At 36.9% G+C, this 27,633-nt stretch overlaps 1 protein-coding gene across 2 annotated transcripts in view; it reads right to left on the reverse strand.

Moving 5' to 3' along the window:
• Positions 1 to 27,633, reverse strand: part of SLC35D1 (solute carrier family 35 (UDP-GlcA/UDP-GalNAc transporter), member D1) — a 60,564-nt gene that overhangs the window by 18,631 nt on the left and 14,300 nt on the right. For both annotated transcript variants that reach the window (XM_011994977.1, XM_011994976.1), the window contains 3 exons: positions 26,668 to 26,760; positions 5,832 to 5,899; positions 4,697 to 4,775 (listed from right to left, as the gene is read on the reverse strand). In XM_011994977.1, the coding sequence (XP_011850367.1) occupies positions 4,697 to 4,775; positions 5,832 to 5,899; positions 26,668 to 26,760 (240 nt within the window). The remainder of the gene's footprint in view (positions 1 to 4,696; positions 4,776 to 5,831; positions 5,900 to 26,667; positions 26,761 to 27,633) is intronic.

The following is a 27,633-nucleotide window of genomic DNA, read 5'->3' on the forward strand; positions in this document are numbered from 1 at the left end:
GTGGGCCACCAAGCCCGGGCAGTTTTCTCTTTTAAACAAATTTTTCATGTAGTATTAATAAAAAATAATTTTTAAAATTTTATTTACCTTCTAAATAAACTACAAAAAACAAAGAGGGGGAGAGGGACAAACAGATTCAGTATAACTCATGGTGTCTTTATTATGTCTTATAAGTCTCTACCAAGAGTAAAAGGTTTTGCTTTTTAAAATCTTTAAATTATCACGTTGACTAAATAAATGATATATTTTAGTGGCCTATAATCTTGTTTTAAACCTTTGATATCTGACATATTTCCCCAAATCAAAATTTCAAATTCAGTTTTTTTTTTTACCTCAAACTAACTTTTTAGATAATAGGGCCCCTAGAAGTCCAAGAGAAACATATTAGCCTTATTCAGTATGTTAAAATCAAATGGAAATCATTTAAAAAATGGTGCTTAACTTTCTCTGCGTTATATTTATATAAATGTGTTATTAACATATGTTCTAAATCTCTATGAGATTCCTAAAGATTTGAAATGTCTTCACATATATTATCAGTAATAATTATGATTATGTTAAATTGGTATATGCCAGTGAAATAACCAAATTTCCTTGTCAATTGTATAACTATTCTAAGACTTTTGTTGTCCATTGACAATTATTGTTTTACTTTGATTCTTCTCAAAATGCAGTTTACAATCGGGTAGAGTCCAAAATTTGCTTTTTCTTCAGAGAAATTAATAAAAAAGACTCTGATAAGTAGTTGTAAATACAGGTTTCTGGTAACTTTATTGATCAGACCATTAGACTAGGTGAAAACTTTCAGTACTCTAGATAAAAAACTGATATATTCATGAGGATTGCTAACCTAACATCCAGCAGAATAAGAATTAATTACATGGAATTACATTAGTAAAAGACTAAAGTAATTTTTATGACTTTAAAAAAAATGCTGTGTTTGCCAGAGTCAAAAAACTTTTTTTTCTTTTAAACTACTTATAATTTACAACAATTGAGTAAAATATACTTTGTGAACAAATTTAAAACATGTATCTTTCTAATTTCTCCAAATTTAAAAACTATTTATAAATATTCTTAACTTATCAGAATATAATTGTTTAGGTAAGTTCAATACACATCTGTTTTCTTTGTAACAGGACACAGTTAGAGACACTGGTTATTTTACCAAGGCTGTGACTAAAATAACGTATTTTCAGATGCAACCAGACCACTTTAAGAAATTAAAGTTGACTTTATAAAGTCAATAAAAAGACCCTTGTCTACAGAGTTCCTTTACAAGCTTCCTGACCTGTGATAAACAAAAAATGTAACTTTCTGACAGGCCAAGGGACCTCAAGTTATTTTATGATATCAAAAGGAGAAAGATTCACCCAATTTGTTACAGGTATTAGAGTCTGGTGGCAAATCCTTGGCTTAGCTTCCTGGCCTTGAGGCTGTTAAAGGTCTAATAATCTAAGATTCCTTATTTAAAAGTTCCAACAAAACTAATCTAAAAAGAGCCTATATGGCCAATCGCTATTCTTACTACACTTTATACAAATCAGCAGGCCAAGTATAATAAGACTTAAACTTATTTTACAAATAAATTGATCCTGTATGATTTATCTTTGGTAAAAATGGGAGACTAGAGAAAAAAATATGTTTCAAATAAAACTATAGCACACCTGTTTAAATTAGATTCTAGCCTCATTCACTGTTGTTTTTATTACTTCTCTAATATTTAGACTAAAACCTAAATTCTTTCCTGGATACAGGTTTCCAAACTAACATTTTCAAATTTTTCTTCCATTTTTGACTTTAAGTCACTGCAAGTTAAAACTGTACTTTTCTTAAAGCCCTATAAACTGAAACTCGACAACTTAAACTTCAGGAAAAATCACAAGTTACACACAAACAGCCTTCATGCCTACTGATGTATACACTACTCAGAAAGTTCACTATTTCAATAGTGATTTGAACTATAATCCAGTAAAGTCTGTCAGATTGCCACTGCAATCTGAAGATACTTCAAGGACTCTACAAAACTCTATATACTACTCCAGACATTAACCTTAGTTTTTTTCTTCTGTTTCCACAAAAACACCTCCTATTAAAGATCTGTTTGCCTTCATCATACATAGAGGCCTAGTGTATCTACAATGCCACCTCCTAAAATGGGACACAAATGTTTAAACTAATCCATTCTTAGGACTATGACCAAAAAAAGATATAGGACAATGTATTTAAATTTACTCTTTTCTGCTTACCTAAATTTGTTTTCTCACTTCTTTGTCTATCTCAAATGACCTCTGGCCCAAATGGCTTTTAATATATAAAACTTTTGGAAGTTTTAAAGTGAGGACTGAAGGAAATTAAAATATTTTACCCCAAAATATATTTCTCTATTTCTCACAGGCCTCTAGATTAGGCCTATGAGACACAAAGTAAAATGACACAGTGAAAAAGGCCAAAAAGAAACTTCAAAATTATTTTTCTAATAAAACACCTTTTGAGAGAACCTTCAAAATTATGTCAGCCTCGAAGACAGGAGGTTGCCTTAGAAAGGATTTTCCTATTATTTGAAGGGAAAAAATAAAATTAAGTATCATGTAACAATAAACAAGGCTAGCAGACCAACTTAGGAAAGTGGATAATAGGACCTCATTTGAATACAGAGATCCAGGGATTCATTATGTAAGTTGCCCAAGGAACTTCAGAAATGAAGGGGACAGAATCCAACCCATGCCGCTCGAAATCAGAAGTTGGAAAACCTGTAGGTATATATTAGGGTATCCTAAGCAAGGCTGGTTATCAAGAAAAGACACCAACGTCTTCAAAAAAGAAATTATCAGGAAGCACAGAAGAGTCACAATAGGTCAAAACTAAGACTGCAATTCTCAAACTTTAGTATACCTGACAACTGCCTGGCAACCTTGTTAAACATAAACATTTCTAAGCTTTACTCTAGAGATTCTGACTGAGTCTATCTGGGTAGGCCTTGGAATTTCTACTTTTAACGAGTTATCCTAAGTGATTTTCCCACCATCCTTTAGAGAAAAAGGAATGCTGACCCTAAGGATTTGCAGGGGATTCTCAAGCACAGAAGGAAGCTTAAAGCCTCTTGTAGGAGGAATGGCTGAGCTAAATGGGTTACGACTGGGACGCTAATGACAGAAGCTCCACTGTGTCCTGTGAGACTTCGACCCTGCAAGGGTATCAGCGATTCCCATCTGTCCGCATGTGCAAGCCATCCTTCAACAGCGATACCCTGCACCAGTAGGAAGCAACAGCAGTAGTAAACTAATCAGACAATTCAGTTTTTGCCTCCCTGTGGAGTTTGTAAGTAAAATTAAACACCCCGGAATGAGTAAATCCATGGAATTCTTGGACTACTGTGAGGAGAAACATGTATCAAAAGGAAAGTATAAACTTTATGTAAGTAAGAATGACTATTTGTATCCCATGTTGATAATGATAAAGTACACTAAGAAATTCCAGGCAAATAGGTTTACTTATTAAAATTAAACATAGGCTTTCCTGCATCATCCCTCTCCTTAGCTAAAAACATGGCCTATTTCTCACATTCTCACTGCTCTTATACTGAAGAGGCAAGCCATCTACTTTGCCTTTGAAGCATTCACTTTACAAAACCAAAACACAGCCAGAGCTAATTTGGGGGAGGGGCCTAAAGCTGTCTCAGTCAGCCTGGCATATGGAATGTCTCTAGCTTTCGAAACAAATTCACACTGTTGACCTGTTATATAATTTGGAATTCTATTCACAACAAACAGTCCAATTTCATGATTTGAAACCACAGACTTTCTGGAGTTTTAACCCAATCTAGTTTCTAAAATGAGATCAGGTGGGCACCACTCTATTGAAACTACAAAGATAAACAGCAGAGCAGTAAAAACTTGACCTCTGAAACCCCTTCCCTCACTGAGTACTGGGGCATCAGAAAGGAAGGCACAAGGGTAATGGCCCTCTTTTCCCCAAACATTAAGGATCTAAATCTCTCGGTCTTGCCTTTTTAAGGAAGCAGGCCCACTTGGCTAATTCATTTGGAATTCAGACAAGCTGCGGCCCCTTGAATCATAAAGCACTGGAATCACAGAGTCAGATGGAAGAGGCCTCAGGCTTCAAGCCACCAACTTTAGCTCAATATTCGAGTCAACTTGGTTCTCCTGGCTGAAGACAAATTAGTCTCCCTCAAATAAAATGGATCAGGAGGAAATAAGATCACTGGAAATGTCAGACGCAGCTTTCAAAAGTGAGCCATTTAAGGTTTGGCTCAGGCATAGGAAAACTCTCCCAATTAGTTTCTGGCCAGCATCCTTTCCCTACAAAACAGCCAGATCTCAGTGAGGCAGAGAACACAGTAGTTCTCACTGGGGGTTAAACGGACAGGCTTATCATTACCAAGCTATTAACCTGCCCTGTCAGAAACAGACCTAATTCTATTCCTTCCTCTATTCAGATAGTACATTTTCCTTTTCCCATGCTCTTCGGAGCTAAGCTGCCTCCAAGTAGAGACTATCCCTCCCTGCATTCTTAAAGACTGTTTCAGAAACTATCACCACAATTTGTCAAATTAAGACAGTTATGTGAGGAAATAACGATTTGGGTCTTAAGGCCATTGCCAGACTCTTATCTTAAAGGAACAATTTTCAAATAACGCAGGTACCAAAAAGATAACAGTAGTTTTTCTACTTACCTTAATACAGCCAACTATTGTAGTTGTAAGAGCAGAATTATACTGCGTGCAGAGTACTGTGGCGTACATTAAGATAAACCTAGAATGAAGGAAGAGGTATAAAATCCAGTTTCTTACTTTATAGTAATCTCTAGCTAAGATAAACAATCAGTGTTGGCCAGGCCAGCACATTCTAGTCACTGACCAGCTATGAATTTTCCCCACCTCACTGCTTGTTATACTGCAGCTTCAGAATTTTTAAAATTTCACTAAAGAGAAAACACATTCATCTCCTTACCAAGTATTTTTCCTTGCTGCCCTCATCAAAACCCTGAACCATCTCTTACAATCATGACTTTTTATAGATCATGCTTCCTACTAATACGCCTAAGCCAGACAGAAAGCTCAGAGCTCACAGACCCTAAAACGCAGTTGTGCACCTTCCATAAGGACAACATGTCCTCTGGGCCAGATGGAGGCAAGAGAGATCCTTAAATATTGAAGAAAACCAAATTAAAACTACTTTAAGAGGAGATACAAAGCCTCTGATTTACACTGAGGCTTCTGAGCCTGACTTAGTACCAAGGCATCAGGTCAACTTTATTTTGAAGCACCTGCTCACTGTGTGCCAGATCCAGTCACAAATAGCAACTAAACTGACTAGCTGAGGAAAAAAAAACACATTAGAGAAACATGGAGGTGAGGAGAAGAGGCATGTTTGCAGGTATCCTCTCATCCTCTACATACTCTCTTCTATGAAGAAGAAAACATAGTAAAGAGGGGTCAAACTGCCCCAAATTCAAATGCTGCCACTGCCACCTACAAACTGTGCAAATTTAGACAATTTACTAAAGTTCTATCTGTCAAATGGTCAGTATAGAGATAAAACTATATAATGCATGTTGAAATATGATGGTGCTTACTAAACAGCAGGTTATCAGGTCAACTGTTTCTTTTCTTCATCCTTCTAAGGTATCAATTCAGTAGCCCTAAGAGCACATTCCCAAGGGCTATGAAACCACCTGAATCTGGAGGCTTAATTATCCTAGGCTGACACACTCAGGAGACCTAAAAGATACTGAGAAATGAGGCACGCAAATTTCTCTAACCTATTTCTTTAGGAAAACTATCTGCTAACAAGGTAGCAAAGGCTTACCCCATCACACAGGACAGGGTGAACTGCAGAAGAAAGAGGGTGTCGGCCCAGCCTTCAAACTCCACAGCCTGCAACACACAAGAAAGCATTAAATTTTAGACCAGGCCTTCAAAATCAGCTATCCCGTTTTAATGTAAATCCTTCTATGAGTCTGCCTCCAACACAGACACACACACAGACACAGACACACACACACACACACACACACACACACACACACACACACACACACACAGGTATACGTTTCCCTGAATTACTGCAAGGATAGAGAGTGATGTTCAAAGATTTCATGTATACAGAGTTGAACTAGTAAGTCGTTTCATAAGATTTTCTCTCATCCAAAATGTAATGTGGGGATTTTATACTTCTCACTATTGGTGCAAAGAAACTGACATTTCCTTGAAGGCACAAGCCATATCTGGCTAATCTCAGTTCTTTCAGATGGCTATTAATGTGCTAGTACTAAAGGCTTTCTCAAACATCAAAACATGTTTCCTTTCTGTAACAGGTGAAAGCTTAAATACGGCCTTACTTATACAAGTTCAGCTGAGGTCTATTCAAGGAGAATTAAAGTTTTAAAACTGTTAATTCTAAAAACAAGGTATTTTGTGGTGGTGGTGGTGGTGTTGTCTGTGTTAAGCCAAAAGGAAAGGAATAAACAGAAATGAAAGGGCACATTGATAATCTCATCTCTTGTCCAAGAGGAATGGATTCTCAAGTACCTAGTTGTTTTTGCAATAGGAGTTCGATAAGCAAATGTGAGAAACATTCCACCTTTTATCTCTGCCAACCTGTCCAGCTTCAACGTTTGCTACTTCCACATAAACCTCATGACACCAGGGCTCCAACAATACCAGGCTCCCTGTGGCTTATAAAACATAACATACAGTTTCCTACTTGCATGCCTTTGCCTGGAATGTCCTTCCCCTCAACATTCGTCTGACTCCTGTTCAGCCATCAAATTAAAACTCAAGGCTCCCTTGTGTGGCCTTCCCTGATCAAATACTCCTTCCTTTGTGCCTCAGTACTCCTCCCTAGAGTTCTTGTCCCTTTGAACTGTAAATCTTTCCATACCATGTCCACAGACTGAGCTTCCTGGAGGACCCACATCACATTTATCTAATCACATTCCTAACAGGGCTTGACAGACATAGACAGTTTGTTTATAGTTCTTTGTTGAGGTAGAATACATGAAAAATAAACTAATTTTAAGTGTTCAATTCAATGAGTAGTCACAAATGTATAATCATGTAACCATCATTGCAATCATGATAAAGAAATCAACTCCTTCCAAAGTTCCCTCCTCCCCATTGACAGTCAATCTCCCCTCCATTTCAAGCCCCTGGCAACCTCTGATCTACTTTCTGTTACTATAACTTCACTGTTCAACAATTTCCTACAAGTGGAATTGTATACCATGTACTCTTGTGTCTTCCTTCTCTTTCACTTGGCATTATGCTCCTAGGACTCATTCATCCTATGTATGTATCAGTAATTCATTCACTTTTATTGCCAATTAGTATTCTATATTCTATCTTGCGGGTATACCACAATTTGTTTATCCAAACACCAGGTAATGGACATTTATTTGAGTTATTTCCACAAGTTATTATGAACCTTTGAACCTTCGGTTACAAGTCTCCCAATTGACATGTTTTTCTTTATCTTGGGTAAATAGCTAGAAAATGGGATTGCTGGTTCATTTGGTTAGGTGTATCTTTAACTTCGTAAAAAACTGTCAAACTGTTTTCCAAAGTAGCTACACAACTTTGTATTCTCACTAGCACTATAAGAGAGTTCCCACTGCTCTATATTCTCACCAACACTTGGAACTGTTAGAGGCCATTCTAACAAGTGGGTAAATGGTATTTTGTAATTTTAATTTGCATTTCCCTAAAGACTATCAAGCTGAGTATCTTTTAATGTGGTTCTTTGACATCAGCATTTCTTCTTCGGTGAAGTGTCTAAACCTTTTGCCAACTTTTTTTTTGAGACAGAGTCTCGCCCTGTCTCCCAGGCTGGAGTACAGTGGTGCGATCTCAGTTCACTGCAACCTCCGCCTCCCAGATTCAAGCGATTCTCCTGCCTCCGCCTCTCAAGGAGCTGGGATCACAGGCACGTGCCACCACACCCAGCTAATTTTTGTATTTTTAGTAGAGGCAGGGTTTCACTATGTTGGCCAGGCTGGTCATGAACTCCTGACTTCAAGTGATTCCCCCTGCCCTAGCCTCCCAAAGTGCAGGGATTACAGAGGTGAGCCACCACCCTTGCCTCTTTTGCCAAATTTTTATTCACATTATTTGTCTTCTTATGATTGAGTTGCACAAGTTTTGAAAAATATATTCTGGATAAAAGTCCTTAATCATATATATGTTATGCTACACATACACACATACATCAAATACAGATATTTTTTTCCCAGTCTGTGACTCACCTTCCATTTTCTTTTTTATTTCTTTAAGACAGATTCTCACTATGTCGCACAGGCTGGAGTGCAATGGCACGATCTCGGGTCACTGCAACCTCCGCCTCCTGGTTCAAGTGATTCTCCTGCCTCAGCCTTCCCAGTAGCTGGGATTAAGGCGCATGCCACCATACCCAGCTAATTTTTGTATTTTTTAGTAGAGATGGGGTTTTGCCATGTTGGCTAGGCTAGTTCTGAACTCCTGACCTCAAGTGATCTGCCCGCCTCAGCCTCCCAAAGTGCTAGGATTACAGGCGTGAGCCACTGCACCTGGCCTCACCTTGCATTTTCTTAATAGTGTCTTTTGAAGAGCAAAAAATGTTAATGTTGATATAGTCTTAAGATCAATATTATCTTTTATAATTCTTGCTTATAACTTTTTAATGAGACGTGGGTGTAACCAAAAGTCAAAGATTTTCTCCTATCTTTTCTTCTAGTTTTATGGTTTTAGCTTTTACAGTTAGGTCTATGATCCTTTTAATATTAGTTTGCTACAGCTGCCATAACAAAGCACCACAAAACTGAGTAGCTTAAATGGCAGAAATTTGTTGCCTCACAGTTTTGCAGGCTAGAAGTCCAAGATCGAAGTGTCTACAGGGTTGGCTCCTTCTAAGAACTGAGAGAATCTTTTTCTTGCCTCTCCCCTAGCTTCTATTGGTTTGTTGGCAATCTTTGGTATTTTTTAGCTTGTAGAGGTGTCACCCTGATGTCTAACTTCATGTTCACATGGTGTTCTCCCTCTGTGCATACCTGTATCTTAATTTCCCAACCCCACCCCCCCAACTGGCCCTTTTTTTTTAGGCAAGGTCTTGCTTTGTCAACCAGTCTGGAGTATAGTGGCATGATCATGGCTCACAGCATCCTTGAACTCCGGGACTCAAATAATCCTTCCACCTCAGCCTCCTGAATAGCGGGGACTACAGGGGTACACCACTGTACTTGGCTACTATTTTTTAAATTCTTTTGTAGAGATAGGGTCTTGCTTTGTTGACCAGGTTGGTCTCAAACTTCTGGCCTCAAGTGATCCTTCCACCGTGGCCTCTCAAAGCACTAGAATTATAGGTGTGAGCCACCCTGCTGGCCCTTGATTTCCCTTTTTAGTAAGAACACCAGTCATATTGAATTAGAGACCCACCCTACTCCAGTATTACCTGATCCTAACTAATTACACTTCAATCATCCCATTTCAAAATACGATTATATTGTGAGGTACTAGGGGTTAGGACTTCAATATATGAATCTGGAAGGGGAGGGACACAATTTAACCTATAACACTTCTCCTGATAAATGTTTGTATATTCCACAAGGTCATAGTCAAGGTTCACTATTTTGCATACAGACGTCAAATTGTTCTACCAACATTTGTTAAAGACATTATCTTTTCCTCATTGATTTATTTTCACATCTTTGACAAAAATGATTGCCCACATGGTATATTTCTATTTCTAGATTCTCTGTTCTATTTCACCGGTCTGTCTACTCTTAATCCAATATCACAGTGTCTTGATTACTGAAGCTTTATAAGAAGTGTTGAAATCAAGTAGGATAAATCCTCTAAAACTGTTATTTTTGAAAACTGATTTGACTATACTAAGTCCTTTGCCATTCCACATAAATTTTAAAATCTGCTTGTCAATTTCTACAAAAATCTTCCAACAGAGTTGGGGTGGTGTTGAATCCATAGATGAATTTGGTAAAAACTGACAAATTAATATCAAAACACCTAATTAATAAACATAAAAATCACTTATTTAGGTCTTTTAAAATTTATCTCACTAGTGTTTTGTAGTTTTCAGCATACAGGAAACATACTGTGCTAAATTAATCCCCAACTACTTTATAATCTGAAGGTATTACAAATGGTATTTTTTACTTAGCTTCCAAGTGTTCACTGCTATTGTGTGGAGCTACAGTTAATTTTTGCATATTGACCTTGTACTGTGCAAACTTGGTAATTAGTTTCAATCACTTTTTTCTAGATTCTTTAAGATTTTCTACATATATCATGTTTTTAATACACACAGTTTTGGTTCTTCCTTTCAAACCTATATTATACAGATGAAGTTCTACAACATAACACTGAATAGAACACTATATGAGCGCAGACATCCTCACCTTGTTCTCAAATCTTAGTGAAAAGTATTCAGTCTTTCTTTCACCATTAAATATGTTAGCAATAGATTCTTTGGTAGATGACCTTTATTACGCTGAGAAAGTTCCCTTCTATTCCTAGTTTATTGAGAATTTTACACTCACGAGTGGATGTCACATTTTGTCAAACAGGTTTTCTGCATCTATTATAGTTCTACTATATTCTTCTTAATATGGTAAGCCGCACTGACTGATTTTCAAATGTTAAACTAACCTTAATTCCTGAGATAAACACAATATGGTCATGATATACTGCCCTTTAAATATATTGCTGGATTTTTTTGTACTGTACTTTCTCCCCCCTTGTAATGTTTTTGTCAGATTTTGGCAGAAGGTAATCCTAGCCATATAAAATCAACAAGGAAGTGTTCTATCTTCTGTTTTCTGGAAGAATTTATGTAGAATTATTATTATTTCTTCCTTAAATTTTTTGTCAAATTCTCCAGTGAAGCAATCAGGGCCTGAAATTTTATGTAGAGGAAAGTTTTTAACTACAAATTCAATTTCTTTAACATAAGTAGAGCTATAATAGCCCTATTATTAATTAAAACTTATGACTAATTTCAATTAAACAGAACTATTTAATGACTGTATTAGTCTCTTCTCATGCTGCTATAAAGGAATACCTGAGACTGGGTAATTTGTAAAGGAAAGAGGTTTAATTGGCTCAGCTCCGCATGGCTGGGGAGGCCTCCGGAAACTTACAATCGTGGTGGAAGGCACCTCTTCACAGAGTGGCAAGAATGAGTGCCCAGCAAACGGGGAAGATCCTCATAAAATCATCAGATCTTGTAAGAGCTAACCCACTATCTTGAGAACAGGATGGGGGAAACTGCCCCCCCATGATTCAATTATCTCCACCTGGTCCCTCCCATGACATATGGGGATTATGGAAACTACAATTCAAGATGAGATTTGGATGGGAACACAACCAAACCATATCAATTACTTACCAGAGTAGAGCTATTCATATGCTACCTATTTCTTCTTGAGTGAGCTTTAGGTACACAGTTTGTCTTTTCCAAGAATCTATTTTATCTCAGTTGTCAAGTTTATTGGCATAATATTGTTCAAAATATTCCCTTACTACTCTTCTAAAATATACCTGCTCTGTAATGAGGTCCTTCTTTCATTTCTGATATTGATAATTTATGTAAACTCACTTTTTGGCCTGATCAATTGACTACGAATTAGCAATTTTATTAATCTTTTTTTAAAAAAAAAAAATCCCAGCTTTTAGTTTCACTGGTTTTCATTGCATGATTTCTATTCTTATCTTACAATCTTACATTTCTTATGTTTACTTTGGGTTTAATTTTCTAGTTTCCTTCCCCCCCCCACCTTTTTAAAAGACAGATCTCACTATATTGCCCAAGCTGGCTGTGAACTCCTGACCTCAAGTAATCTCCCTACCTCAGGCTCCCAAAGCATTGGAATTACAGGCATGAGCCACCTCGCCCCAGCTACTTTCTTAAGACAGAGGCTTAGCTCACTCATTTTAGATCTTTCTTCTTTTCTAAAATAAGCATTTAGGGATTTAATTCATAGAATTAATTTTACGGATTTCCCTCTATATACTGCTTTGGCTGCATTCCAGAAATTTTCCTATGTTGTAGTTTTTTTTTGTTTTTTGAGACAGGCACAAAAACAGCCAGGATCTGTTGCCCAGGCTGGAGTGCAGTGGTGCTATCTTGGCTCACTGCAACTTCTGCCTCCTGGATTCAAGTGATTCTATTGCTTCCCAAGTAGCTAGGATTACAGGTGTGTGCCACCACACTTGGCTAATTTTTGTATTTTTAGTAGACACAAGGTTTTGCCATGTAGACCTGGCTGGTCTCAAACTCCTGACATCAAGTGATCCACCTGCCTCGGTCTCTCAAAGTGCTGCGATTACAGGAGTGAGCCACCACGCCCAGCCACTATGTTGTGCTTTGATTTTCGTTCAGTTCAAAATATTTTCTAATTTTCTTTGTGATTTCGCTTCATCTATGAATTATTTACAGGTGTGCTAATTTGCAAATATTTGGGGGTTTTCCAAATATCTTTATGCCATTAATTTCTACCTTAATATTGTTCTGGTCAAGGAATATGCTTTGTATGGTTTCAATTCTTTTAAACTATTAAGACTGTTTTTATGGCCTAGAATATAGTTTATCTTGGTATATACCCAATGTGCACTTGAAAAGAACGTATACTCTGCTGTTGTTGAATGGAATGTTCTTTAATGTCAAGTAGATTAAGCTTGCTGACAATATTATCCAAGTCTTCCATACTTTACTGATTTTCAGTTTCACTGTTTTATCAATTACTGAGTTAAAAATATTAAGATCCCAATTGTAATTGTGGGTTGGTCTATTTCTCCTTTCTGTTCTATCAGTTTTGACTTCACATATTTTGGAGCTCTCTCATTAAGAATATACACACTTAGGGCCATTATGTCCTTTTGAGGAGTTAACCCATTTTATCATTAAGAAATGTTCCTCTTTATTGTACAGTTTCCTTTACATTCTATGTTTATTGAGCTCCTTGTATGTGTGCCTTTAAAGTTTTCATTAAATTTTGGGAAAAAAAATTTCTGCCCCCACCCTTCATAGACTTTTTGATATTGCCCCACAGGTCACTAATACTGTGTTCATTTGCTTTACCATCTTTTTCCCTCTATACACTTCATTTGGACAGTTTCTATTACTTCTTTAATGCACTGATCTTTTCTCCTAATCTGTTAATTCCTTCCACTTTATTTTTCAATTCAGATATTTTTCATCCCTAAAAGTTCCAATTGAGTCTTTTTTATAGCTTTCTTTTCTCTTCTCATCCTTTCTTAACAGTCCTTTACAGCCTGTCATCCAAAGACTGAAAAATGTTGTTTGATAAATGTTTGATTTTCTAGTACCTTAATGCAGGAAGGTAAACCCTGTCCGTGTTATTCCATCATGGCTAGGAAATGAAAGACCACATTCAGTTCCTGATTTGAATTATAACCCTGTACCAAATGATGCTTCTACTAAGAAGCTTTAGCCCAAAACCTAAGTTGCACATTAGCATATTTCCTGCCAAACTCAACAGAAGACTAAATGCTACTTTTATCAGGTTCCTAAGTATGTGTACATATATGGACATCTTTATGTACATGACTATCTCTCCAGACAGACACTGCAAATACCTTGATGATTTATCTCTGTATCACTGGTATTTAACAAAGTGATCAGAAAATAGTAGGTGTTTAATAACTGTTTGCTGGATGAATGGAAGATATGAGAATTCATGCATACAATCTCATGCTATGCTCTTTTATACCTGTAAACACAACCTCCTCTCTGATGAAAAATCAGTAAAGCACAATAAACTCGCCTAGGACTCAGGAGACCAGCTTCCGCTAGCAAGACTATTTCCTTGGGAGCAGGAAATGTGTCATATGTCATTTCTGCAGAGTTCCATGCACTTAGAAGCGCTAAGCACAAATACTAGCGGTAGTGGATTAAACATCCATGATCCGTGGCCCAGCATCATTTTCTACATACAGATGAGGTGAACTTTGCTTTTTTTGTTTTCCAATATCTGACCCCTCTGAACTTTGCTTTTTAATACACCCACACACACATACCTGCCTGTACATGCTACTAACTGTATTTAAGTTGAATGTTAAATCTACACAATTTGTTTTTTAAAAAAAAAAATTTATTTCACATTTATCTGAAACTGGACCAGAATCTCAAGTATGTTTACATTTTAATTGTTCACATTTTAACTGTTTCTTACACTATCAGTTTGCTTTGTTTCCTGCCCCCACGCCCCCCCCCAGCTTTATTAAGGTATAGTTAACAAAATATGTAATTTTAACTTTTCTTCTAATAATTAAAGGTCATTTGAACTGCATATAACTCATTAGCTTTGCACTAAGTTTGTTTTGTTTGTTTGTTTTTGTTTTTTCTTTGAACAGAGAAGGCACAACCCAGTAAACCAACACTTAGGCAATGGAAAGGTTATGTATACCCTGCAGGAAAAGCCACTGTACCTAGAAAGGTCGGAGGACCGGGATTCAGAAGCCTGGTGTCTTTTACCACCTCACCACTGCTTCATTATGCTAGACTGAGCTTCTGTAAGGGAGAACTGCACGGGTATTAAGGCTTCTTCCAGTTGTGACAAGAGTATTAGATCAGCTTGAAAAGCAGAGACTTTATTTACCCAAGCTAAAACACATAAAAGAAATCTCAGCCCTAAAACCTTTCCTCCAACTCTAAGTTATCTTCCTTTCCTGGCTAAGCTATTCTTTTACCCCGAAGTCATTAAGAATAGAGAATAAGTTGTGTGGTAAGGGACAAAGATAATTCTCTGAACCTTAGTTTCTACATATGTAAAAAGATGAATAATAAGGTCTCACCTACAGGGTGATCAGAATTACAAAAAAATATGGATACAATTGCTGACATGGAGGGAATCTGGCTAAATAAATGATGTCAGCTACTATAATATCATTACTTTTAATTTTTTTTATCAGTGACTTAATCAGTGGTCAGTAATCAGAATTATTTGGCAAAGACCTCAAATAAACCTCTCATAAACCTAAGTTTCTTCTCTCCTTTAGCTCTAAATATCTCCTCTGCTTTCGGTGTATGATTCTGACATCTATTAAGTCCCGCGTGCCAGGCCCCAGGCAGGCTTTGGGGCACTACGCTAAAGAAGAATATTCTCTATTCTTAATGACTTCGGGGTAAAAGAATAACTTAGCCAGGAAAGGAAGATAACTTAGAGTTGGATTATCAGGCTTCCTGATAATCAAGGAGCAAATGATAAAATAAAAAAATTAAAAACAAAAAAGTGCTGCCATACATTTTTGGAGTGCTTTATGGTTTACCAAGTGCTTCTGCATATATCATGTCATTTAATTGCCATGACAATCCTGTGGGAGAGAAAGGCCAGATCTTATTATACCCAGAAGACGGGCGACTTACTTTAGGTCACACAGGTTATATACGGTGAACATGAGTCTACATATGCTAAGCCCCAAGGCTCTCTACACTGAATGTTACATTTGATTCAGAAAAATGCACCAAATATATACTGCACAGTCTCCTTTGGGGACATAATAATGACATCTTCAGGATATTAAAATCTCATAGATATTAAATCTCATGGATATGATTCCATTCAGATAAAATTCAAAAACAGAAAAATAATTCTCATGGGATTTTTTTTTTTTATTTCTCGAAGTATTTGGCCTGTCTCTGGAGAAAGTCAGTCTATGGCACAAGCACGCTGTTGCATTCCTCTGCTTTGCCACAGGAATAGGTCTTTGGCTGCAACGAAAGCAGCAGCAGCCATTTGAAAGTACAGCTGTAGGAAAAACAGAACGCTGGCAGTCCCTACAGTGCAAACGAGCCCATTCTCCCTGCCATAAAGATAGCATTAAAAATAAAAAATAAAAACTACTGCTTATTAAGTGCCTATTATGTACCAGGCTCAGAAACATTCAGTAACATGTCCAAAATATCTACCTAGTAAGTACCTGTTCAGCTCCATAGCCTATAGTCTTTCCATCTGTACTGCTGGAAAAAAACAAAGGCAAGGCAACAACATGTTCTCAATTTTTTTTTTTTTTCCTTTATGGCTCCACATGGTTACCAATCAGTGAGTCAAATAGCAGGAGTTCTAATTCTAACCGCCATTAACTTTCTGTGTGGCCATGATAGTTATTTAACATCAGTGAGACTCTACCTGTATTACCAATGTAGAAAACAGTCTGCTCTATATCTGCCTCCTGTGAGGATCAACAGAGAGACTGAAACGCAGACACTTTAAATGTATACAGAATTTACATACAGAAGAGATTATTCACTTAAACTTCCACCACTGTTATCTCTTGGTGGTAGATTTGTAAGTGGATTTTTTATTCTCCCTAAGATAGGAAACTGAAGGCACGGTGAACATATATTTTGTTAATCAGGAAAAAAAAACATTTAAAACAAAACAAAACTTCTGCTTCTAGAGAAAGCTCTGATAAAGAGCCACTGTGAAGAGAATGACCTACCTAGTCATTCTGCGTGTGACACAGAACTAAAGAGTCTCTCGCCACAAGGCCTGGAATCTTCAGTCTTAGCTGACTGGTAACTGTGATTACAGATTTAATATACAAAGATGCTTTCTTAGGCTTTCCTTCTGTTTTGAATAAAGTCTTTAGTGCTACAGGTGCCAGGAGTATAATGTAAATACCCCAGGAGTGAAAACAATATCCCATAATCAAAGGGAGACAGCAAATGTTATATGGACCTACCACTACCTATAACTATGCTTTTTTTTAAAAAATTTTTTAATTGTTAATTTTTGTGGGTACATGGTAGGTGTATATATTTATGGGTGGAGGCTATTTTGATACAGGTATGCAATGTGTAATAATCACATCACGGGTTGGGCTCGGTGGCTCACACCTGTAATCCCGGCACTTTGAGAGGCCGAGGCAGTCGGATCACCTGAGGTCAGGCGTTCAAGACCAGCCTGACCAACATGGAGAAACCCTGTCTCTACTAAAAATACAAAAATTAGCTGGACATGGTGGCATGCACCTGTAATCCCAGCTACTCAGGAAGCTGAGGCAGGACAATCACTTGAGCCCAGGAGGCAGAGGTTGCAGTGAGCCAAGATCACACCATTGCACTCCAGCCTGGGCAACAAGAGGGAAACTCCGTCTCAAAATAATAATAATAAATCACATCAGGGTAAATGGGGTATCCATCCCCTCAAGCATTTATCCTTTGTATTACAAACAATCCAATTATACTCTTTTAGTTATATTTTGAAATGTACAATTATTTTGTTGTGCTACCAAATACTAAGTCTTATTTATTTTTTCTAACCATTTTTTGTACCTCTTAACCCTTCCAGCTTTCCTCCCACACCACCCCCCACTTCCAACTACCCTTGCCAGCCTCTGGTAAACCACGTACTCTCTATCTCCACCAGATCAATTGTTCTAATGTTTAGTTCCCACAAATAAGTGAGAACATGTGAAGTTTGTCTTTCTGTGCCTGCCTTATTTTGCTTAACGTAATGACCTCCAGTTCCATCCGTGTTGTTGTGAATGTCAGCATCTCCTTTTTTATGGCTGAATAGTACTCCATTGTTTATATGTACCACATTTTCTTTATCCATTCATCTGCTGATGGACACTCGAGTTGCTTGCATATCTTGGCTACTGTGAACAGTGCTACAATAAAAATGGGGGTATCTCCTCGATATACTGATTTCCTTTCTTTTGGGTTTTACCCAGCAGTGGTATTGCTAGACTATATGGTAGCTGCATTTTTAGTTTTTTGAGGAACCTCCAAACTGTTCTCCATAGTGTTTGTACTAATTTACATTCCTACCAAGAGTGTATGAGGGTTCCCTTTTATCCACACCCTTAGCAGCATTTGTTATTGCCTGACTTTTGGATAAAAGCCTTTTTAACTAAGGTGAGATGATATCCCATTGTAGTTTTAGTTTGCATTTCTCTGATCATCAACAATGTTTAGCACCTTTTGTATATGACTGTTTGCCATCTTCTTTTGAGAAATGTCTACTCCGATCTTTTGTCAATTATTTTAATCAGATTACTAAATTTTTTCCTATAGAGTTGTTTTTCAAATATTTGCAAATATTTTCTCCCATTCTGTGGGTTGTCTCTTCACTGTTAATTGTTTTCTTCACTGTGCAGAAGCTTTTTAACTTGATGTGATTCCATTTGTCCATTTTTACTTTGGTTGTCTGTGCTTATGGGGTATGACTAAGAAATCCTTGTCCAGTCCAATATCAGGGAGAGTTTCCTCAATATTTTCTTCTACTAGTTTCATACTTTGAAGTTTTAGATAAGTCTTTAATCCATTTTGATTTGATTTTTGTCCAAGGCAGAAGATAGGTATCTAGCTTCATTCTTTTGCATATGTAAACCCAGTTTTCCCTGAACCATACATTGAAGAGACTGTCCTTTCCCCAGTGTATGTTCTTGGCACCACTGTCAAACATTAGTTTACTGTAGATGTATGGATTTAGTTCTGTGTTCTATTCAGACACATAGATTCCACTGATCTATGTGTCTGTTTTTATAACAGTACCATGCTGTTTTGGTTACTATAGCTCTGTAGTATAATTTGAAGTCAGGTAATGTGATTCCTCCAGTTTTGTTCTCTTTCCTTGGGATAGCTTTGGCTATTCTGGGTCTTTTGTGGTTCCACATAAATTTTAGGATCATTTTTTCTATTTCTGTGAAGAATTTCACTGATATTTTGATAGGGGTTGCATTAAATCTGTAGATTGCTTCAGGTAGTATGAACATTTTAACAATACTGATTTTTCCAATCCATGAACATGGAATAGCTTTCCATTTTCTTGTGTCCTCTTCAATTTCTTGCATCAGTGATTTACAGTTTTCACTGTAGAGACTTTTCACTTCTTTGGTTAATTTTAAGTTAAAGTATTTTATTTCATTTGTAGCTATTATAAATGGAATTACTTTCTTGACTTCCTTTTCAGATTGTTTGCTATTGCCATATGGAAATGCCACTGATTTTTGTATGTTGATTTTTTTATCCTGCAATTTTAGTGAATTTCTTTATCAGTTATAAGAGTTTTTTGATGGAGTCTTTAGGTTTTTCTAAGTACATGATCCTATCATTTGCAAACCAGGATAATTTGACTCCTTTTTCAATCTGGATGCCCTTTCTTTCTCTTGTCTGATTGACTTAGCTAAGGACTTCCAATATTATGTTGAGTAACAGTGGTGAAAGTGGGCATCCTTGTTGTGTTCTGATCTTAGAAAAAAGGCTTTCCATTTTTCCCTATTCAGTATGATATTGCCCATTCATCTGTCATATATTGTTTCTAATTACGTTGAGGTATGTTCCTTCTATACCCAGTTTTTTGAGGATTTTTATCATGAAGGGATTTTGAATTTTATCAAATGTTTTTTCCACCATCAATCAACTGAAATGACCATTTGGTTTTTGTCCTTCATTCTGCTGATATGATGTATTACATTCATTGATTTGTGTATCCTGAACCATCCTTGCATCCCTGGGATAAATCCCACTTGGTCATGATGAATGATCTTTTTAATGTGTTGTTGAATTGGGTTTGCTAGTATTTTTGTTGAGGATTACTCCATTACTATTCATCAGTGATACTGGCCTACAGTTCTGTGTTGTGTGTGTGTGTGTGTTTAATGCATCTTTGTCTGACTTTGGTATCAAGGTAATACTGGCCTTGCAGAATAACTCTGGAAGTATGCCCTCCTCCTCTATTTTTCGAAATAGTTTCAGTAAGACTGGCATTTGTTCTTCTTTAAATGTTTCGTAGAATTCAGCAGTGAAGCCATATCCAGGCTTTCCTTTGCTTGGAGACTTTTTATCACAGCTTTGATCTCATTCCTTGTTACTGGTCTGTTCAGGTTTTGGATTTCTACATGATTGAATCTTTGTAGGTTGTATGTGTCCAGCAATTTATCCATTTGTTTCAGCTTTTCCAATCTATTGGCATATAGTTGCTCATAGTAGCCAATAATGATCTTTTGAATTTCTGTGGTATCCATTGTAACGTCTCCTTTTTTAGCTCTGATATTATTTACTTGGGTCTTCTCTCTTTTTTTCTTAGTCTGGCTAAAGGTTTGTCAATTTTTTCTTTTCAGAAAACCAAAAAATCTTTTTGGGTGTGGAACCCAAAAGAACTTGCTTTTCTAGTTCTTTAAGATATATCATTAGGTTGTTTATTTGAAGTTTTTTTTTTTCCTTTTTTTTTTTTTTTTTTTTGATGTAGGCATTTACAGCTGTAAACTTATCCTCTTAGTACTGTTTTTGCTGTATACCATAAGTTTTGGTTTTCCATTATCATTTGTTTCAAGAAATTTTTTAATTTCCATCTTCATTTCTTCATTAACCCATTTGTCATTCAGGAACATACTGTTTAATTTCCATGTGTTCCAAAATCCCTCATTATTAACTTCTAGTGTTATTCTATTGTAGTCAGAGAAGATGCTGAATATTATTTCAATTTTTTGAATGTTTTAAAACTTGTCTTGTGACCTAACATATGGTCTATCCTTGAGAAGGATCCGTGTGCTGGGAAAAAGAATGTGTATCCTGCAACCACTGGATGAAATGTTCCGTAAATATCTATTAGGCCAATTTGGTCTACAGTGCACATTAAATCCAATGCTTCTTTGTTGATTTTCTGTCTGAAAGATCTGTCCAATGCTGAAACTGGGGTGTTGTAGTTTCCAGCTATTACTGTATTGGGATCTCTCTCTCTCTCTCTCTCTTTAGATCTAGTACTTTTTGTTTTATATATCAGTGCATTCTTGCATCAGTGTTTTATAGTTTTCACTGTAGAGATCTTTCATTTATTTGGTTAATTTAAGTTAATGTATTTTAACTTAAAATATATTCGGGTGTTCCAGTGTTGGGTGCATATATATTTACAACTGTTATATCCTCTTGCTGAATTTACCTCTTTATCATTATATAGTGACCTTCTTTGTCTCTTCTTACAGTTTTTGTCTTAAAATTTATACTGTCTGACGTTAAGTATAGCTATGTCTGCTCTTTTCTGGTTTCCACTGGCATGGAATATATTTTTCCATCCCTTTATTTTCAGTCCATGTGCATCTTTACAGGTGAAGTGTGTGTCTTGTAAGCTTGTAAGCAACATATCACTAGGTCTTTTTTTTCTTCTTCTTCTTCTTCTTTTTTTATCCATTCAGCTACCCTGTCTTTTGATTGGAGAGTTTAGTCCATTTACATTCAATATTATTACTGGTAAGTAAGGACTTGCTTCTGCCATTTTGTTCTGGTAGTTCTGTGGTCTTCTCTTTCTTCTTTCCTTCCTTCCTGTCTTCCTTTTAGTGAAGGTGATTCTCTGTGGTGGCATAATTTCATTTCTTGCCTTTCATTTTTTATGTATCTGTTGTATACTTTTTCATTTGACATTACCATGAGGCTTGCAAACACAACCTAATAACCCAGTATTTTAAGCTGACAACAACTTAATACTGTGTGCATAAACAAATAAGCAAAAAGAAAACTAATAAAAACTCTACACCTTAATTTCATCCCCTCATTTTTTAATTTTCTATTGTTTCTCTTGATATCTTATTGTACTGTCAATGTGTTGAAAAGTTGTTGTAGGTATTATTTTTTATTGGTTCATCTTTTTGTCTTTATGTGTAAAATAAGAGTAGTTTACATACCACAGTTACAGTGTATAACTAGACATTTTGTTTAAAACTTTCAGCTAAATAAAAATATTTGAAAAAATTTTTAATTTAAAAAATTTGATTTTTTTGTTGCCCAGGTTAAGGAAATTAAGAGAGAAAGGGAGTATCTGAGTAAGATTAGCACAAAAACTACACAATCAGTACAAAGGCTAAACTCTAGTCCAGGGATGCAATCAGATTTTGTCTTTTGTACCAGCTCTGATCAATTGATTCTGGCTGTCTAGACTCTTGTCTTGGTAAACAGTCTTAGGCTATGTGTAAGCATAGCAAGAAAGTGCTGTGACTACTTGGTAATATCTACAGTGAGCACAGGATAACTTAGCACCAATTTATAACTTACCAACCCTAGTCTACTTAGAAGTATGGAAAAGTTTCAAGGTCCACTTGAGGCAACCAATCCCCACGTCTCGGAAATTTGCTAAGCAGAGTCATTAACTCATTTGAAATCTGAACTAAAATCCAAAGTGTGACACATATTTTCTTAGTGTTTTAATACATCTCTGTTTACTATTAAGTCTAAAAATAAACCACTGAGTTTCCACATCATGGTAAAGAAAAAAGATTAATAAATGATATTCTATTCTGAAAATTCTTTCCCTGAAAAATTACTGAGAAAAAAATTGAATCCTTATCTGAAAGTAAACTGTTTGGAAACTTGCTAAGGCAGAAAGAAAATAATGTCAGTGGTGCCACCTATATAAAATAAAACCTACATATCATGTCAAAACTACATATTCCAGCTTGCCAAGTAGGTCACATGCTCTTATTTAAAAAGAGGTATCTCAGAGGTAAGAATGGTTAAAAACAGAACAGTATCAGTCAAATAATATACAGGCAAAGAGAAAGATCTACTCATTCATAACTAAAGAATAATTGATCCAACCCACCTGTTTTACATATGGGAACACCAAGGCCCAGAAAACAGAAGAAATCTGTCTGTATGTGGTGAGAATAATTCAGAATCTGAAAATCAATCTGTATGCTCCACAGAGCAATCCAGAAAAGATGAATAACTCTAAACAGGCTAACTCAACAGCCTAAAATTACTTCATTATTTAGTCAGCAATGCTTAGTATGAGACACCTCCAGGCAGACAATTTGTGCAGCAACTTTTCCTATAACTCCCCTAAACCATGTAATTTAGCCAGTGATATAATGGAGACATTATACAGCATACCACAGAACTAGCCTTGTGAGATCTACAGCAAGGGGGTCTGTTCTTCCATCCCTATGTGAGAACACCTATCGGGGTGTGCTGCCAGAAAGTCAAGCTCCAACTCCTGTGACTGAATCACTGGCTTTGTACTAAAAAAATTCCCATCTGGAGGAAGCAATTAGTAAGTTTAAACACAATCTGTACTGATGCTTTGGAAAGTCATTGGTCAAGTGACGTCTACTCTGCCTTTATCTATGTTAACTAGTATCTTTTATTAACAGTAAGCTCGTTTTTGCATGAGGCATAGTTTTACAAAATGTTTTAAAGTTAGAAGATATATGTTTTAAAAACTAAGTGCTGAATATATTTATTTGTTCCTTGGTTTCTGGTAAACCCAGAACTTTGAGAACCTTGAATACACTTTAAATATGTATATACATACATATACATACATACACACACACACACAAGTTAGGTTTCTCAAAATGCTTTGTAAGACTTTGCATTATGTGCTCACTGGGATGAGTTTTTCAACTGGAACTTTCCTTTAAATTTTTATGGTATTATAATTTCATTTTTTCATCCTTGGCCTCCAATTCTTGCTTAAAGGCTGTATCAACTCATCAACTGCTGTATCCAACTCCTGGCTCTCTGGGGAGCTGATCTTTCAGAGCCCCTTTGTTGGACTCTTGTCCTAACAAAGTTAAATTCTGCCTACTAAATTTAACAGTGAGACTTTCAGAATAATTTGCATCGATTTTGCTTCAATTTGCAATGTGGGTCAAGAGTCTGCAACTTCGGATGATAACAAACTGACTTGTGCCCTGTCCCCAGTTATTTTCAAATTTAAAGTTAATCACAGGATAGTAGTCATTTATAGAAAAACTATCTTTTCCTTATTGTTCCTTTGATATAGTTTTTAAATACATTTACGTGGTCCTATAATCAAAAAAATATAGAAAGATGAATAGTTTGAGAAGTCTCCCTCCCATTCCTGTTCTACTTATCCTGTTCCTACAATATGCACAAAAATTATTTATCAGTTTCATGTATATTTTTCCAGAGTTTCTTTATTTAAATAAGTGAAAAAAATTGTGTGTGTGGGGGGGGACAGGTATTCTTATTTTCCTTTTTATTTTACCCAAAAGGTAGGATACCATATGCACCATTTTGCACTGTGCTTTTTCATTTAACCATTCATCTTGGAAATCTTTTCATTCAATACATAGAAAGTTTCCATTCAAAGTGGCCCCCATTCAAAGTTGGTCAGGAAAGTCTGCAGTCCAACAAATGAGAGCAGTTTATCAGCACTGATTATCGGGGAGTACTAGGCTCATGCCAGCTGTGAGAATAGCTGCCTGTTTCCACAACGCCATGGCTTTTACTGCTCAGAAACTCTGTCTCAACCCCAGAAAGGGCTGTACCTAGAGACTCATTTTACACATGATAAAGCTAAATGGGAGAGCAGAAGGGACTTATCCAAAGTCAGATGGTGGTCAGGCATAGAACTGGAGGTAGCTAGTTTTCTGCATTCTGAGAGTCCTAAATTCTCCCCACTGTACCACTTATATCACAAATTTTTTTTTTTTTTTTTTGGAGACACGGCCTTGCTTTGTCACCCAGGCTGGAGTGCAGTGGCACAATCATGGCTCACTGCAGCCTCGACCTCCTGGGCTCAAGTGATCCTCCCACCTCAGCCTCCCCAGTAGCTGGGACTACAGACACGCCCAACCATGCGTCCTAATTTTTTTGGAACTTTTTGTAGAGATGGAGTTTTGCCATGTTGCCCAGGTTGGCCTTGAACTCCTGGGCTCAAGCAATCTGCCCACCTCCACAAGGGCTAGGATTATAGGTGGGAGCCACCACACCCAGTCCTTTGTCACAAACTTTTAAGGACTTGTCACTACCTGCAAAGTAAATGTCAAATTCTTGTGTCTAGCACTGGTCCTAATTTAGAAGGAATCAGGGTGTGGTATGGTGGGAATAGTAATAGCACCTGCTTAGAATTAAACAATCTAGGTTCTAGTCCTCTCTGGGGTCCAGTTTCCCCATCTACGAAATAAGAGGCTCAAACCAGACATTCTCTAAGGTCTCTGCTAATGTTTCCAAGATCTTTGACTTCTACCTTCTAATTTGAAGAGTCTGGTCTTTGCAGTTGTGCCTGTGCTCATGCTGTTACTTCTACCTGGAATGTACATTTTGTTTCTCTTCCTCCACATTTTTCAAGGCCCACTTTGACTTTTCCTGGTATTTGTCCATTTAAAAAATGCTAAGCACTCTCACTTCAGGACTTGGAACCTGCTCTTCCTTGACCTAGATTACTCTCCCTCCAAAGGGCCATACAAATTGCTCTCTTAGTCCATTTGGTTCAATGTCTGCTAAAAGAAACTGTATATGTTCCCTAAGCAAATTAATTCTTCCAGCTTTCTCAGATTGGCCTCAAGATTTAGAACCATATATCACACCACATTCTCGTCCCAAAGCTGGAGAGTGAGGGGTGCTTCTATTAGTCACCAGTCTGCTCCAAAGCCCACAGCCTTTGGAGTCAGGCTTGGGTTTAAATATTGACTCCACTATTTCCCAATAGTATGACACTGGACAAGTTTCTTAGTCTCTCTGAACCTGTCCTTCCACATTAGTAAAATAGGTATAATTAAAATTTTCTTGACTGTTATAAAAACTACATTATATTAAATATATAAAGTGACTAACACATAATAGGGATTCAATAAATGTTAGTTTCTTGTACCACTTTTTTTCATAGCCACAAAATACTTACTCAATACTCTTTATTAGAGAAATAACTGTTTCCTACTTTGGTGTCATTTTTAGGCCTGCTGGCAGGTAGGTCACAGTTCATTAAAACATTTACACATATATTCAAGATGACCTGTACCAGTTCTTTAAAAGAAAGAGGTATGACAGTGGGGGCAGAGGGGGACAGCTTCATAAGCTGTCAGTCTCCTGCCTTTGGTTCAAGAACAATTTAACAGTCTAACTGCTTTTAAAAATCTCTTTTATTTTAGCTCCCACAAATTTGTAAAAATCATCACTGTCTTTAGAGTAAATGACCAACATACTTATTCTGAAGAAGTTACTAGCCAGAGGAATCATTAGAAGGAATCTTGGTACAGAATCTTTGCCATAATTCTGGATTTCCATTTAGTTTGCGGAATGTTGTGAATTCTAACAATATGTTATCAATTTGTCTCCTATATGGGCTTGTTTTAGAGAAAAATTCTTCTCCAGATTTATTTTACTACTCTATTCTGTATTTATTTAGCTAGACATTTGCAGAAAATTGGTAAACTACTATATTAGTTGTTCTTTATATGGTTAAGTCGCCAAACAATGCTAAATATCTCCTGAAGGAAAAAAAAACAAGTTGGGAGTTAAACCAGGATGACAATTGTACACTAAAACTGAAAACCTCTAGCAACGCCTAGCATTTTGTTTAGGATTTGGAGAATTTTACTATTTCAAGATTTTTGTTTCTCAAGGATAGTTTACTACTATTCCTATTTTACAGTTTAGCAGAAATGTAAAAATTCCCTTCCTCTATCCTTCTGGCATGTAAGAAAAGGACACTAGCTGGCAAGCACTATTTTTATGTTGACAGCAGAGCTATTTTGAGTCATCTTAGTACTATCCAATGTTTACGCCAAGAAAAGAGGTTAGCATGACATCAGCAATTTAAAGAGTAAATGCTCAGTTTTCGGTCACTTAATAAGCATATTTCTTTTGAACAACAAAGTCTATCCTTTCATCATAAATAATAATGCAGTTCATCAGCATAAACCATTAAACCATAATTAGAAAATCCTACCTTTTGTGCATCTCCTGTGAAATACGCAATGGCCAGGGTGGGCAGAATCATGAACAATGCATTGTAATAGAGCAGTCCATATTTTCCCAGCTCCTAGGACAGTAAATAATTAGGTGTTTCATCTGCATTTGGTTCTAGCAGATACAACACTGTACAAAATACCACTCAAACTACACATACATACACAAACACACACACCCTCCCCTACAACATACACAGCAAATGAATTAAGTTAGAAGTTTTGCAAACATTAAGAAATAACCTAAACTTTCAAGACCAAAAAAAGCACCTTACAAAATTTTATACTTACTTGAAATAAATTCCTCAAGTGCTTAAGGTCAGAGAAATAAAAATGACAACTGACTGCCTCAAAATAGCTAGGAGAAAAGAGGTTATTCTGAACACACACACACACACACAGACACACACACACCAATATCGAAACATCCCTCTGAATCCATTCTCTTTCCAGAACTGAATCAAGAGCCACTGAGTATGTCTTGGGCTTTTTAGAAGCCTAGCAGTGTCATTTAAGAAAGATGGATGAAGCTGGACATGGTGGCTCATCACACCTGTACACTCAGCACTTTGGGAGGCTGAGGCGAATAGACTGCTTGAGCCCAGGAGTTCAAGACCAACATGGGCAACATGGTGAAACACTGTCTCTACAAAAAATACAAAAACGGCCGGGCGCAGTGGCTCACGCCTGTAATCCCAGCACTTTGGGAGACTGAGGCAGGGAGATCACTTGAGGTCAGAGATCAAGAGCAGCCTGGCAAACACAGTGAAACCATCTCTACAAAAATACAAAAATTAGCCGGGCATGATGGCGGGTGCCTGTAGTCCCAGCTACTAGGGAGGCTGAGGCAGGAGAATCGCTTGAACCTGTGAGGTGGAGGTGCAGTGAGCCAAGATCGCACCATTGCACTTCAGCCTGGATGACAGAGTGAGATTCCATCTCAAAAA

This window comes from Mandrillus leucophaeus, unplaced genomic scaffold, assembly GCF_000951045.1.
Source record: "Mandrillus leucophaeus isolate KB7577 unplaced genomic scaffold, Mleu.le_1.0 Scaffold464, whole genome shotgun sequence".
Taxonomy (NCBI): Eukaryota; Metazoa; Chordata; class Mammalia; order Primates; family Cercopithecidae; genus Mandrillus; species Mandrillus leucophaeus.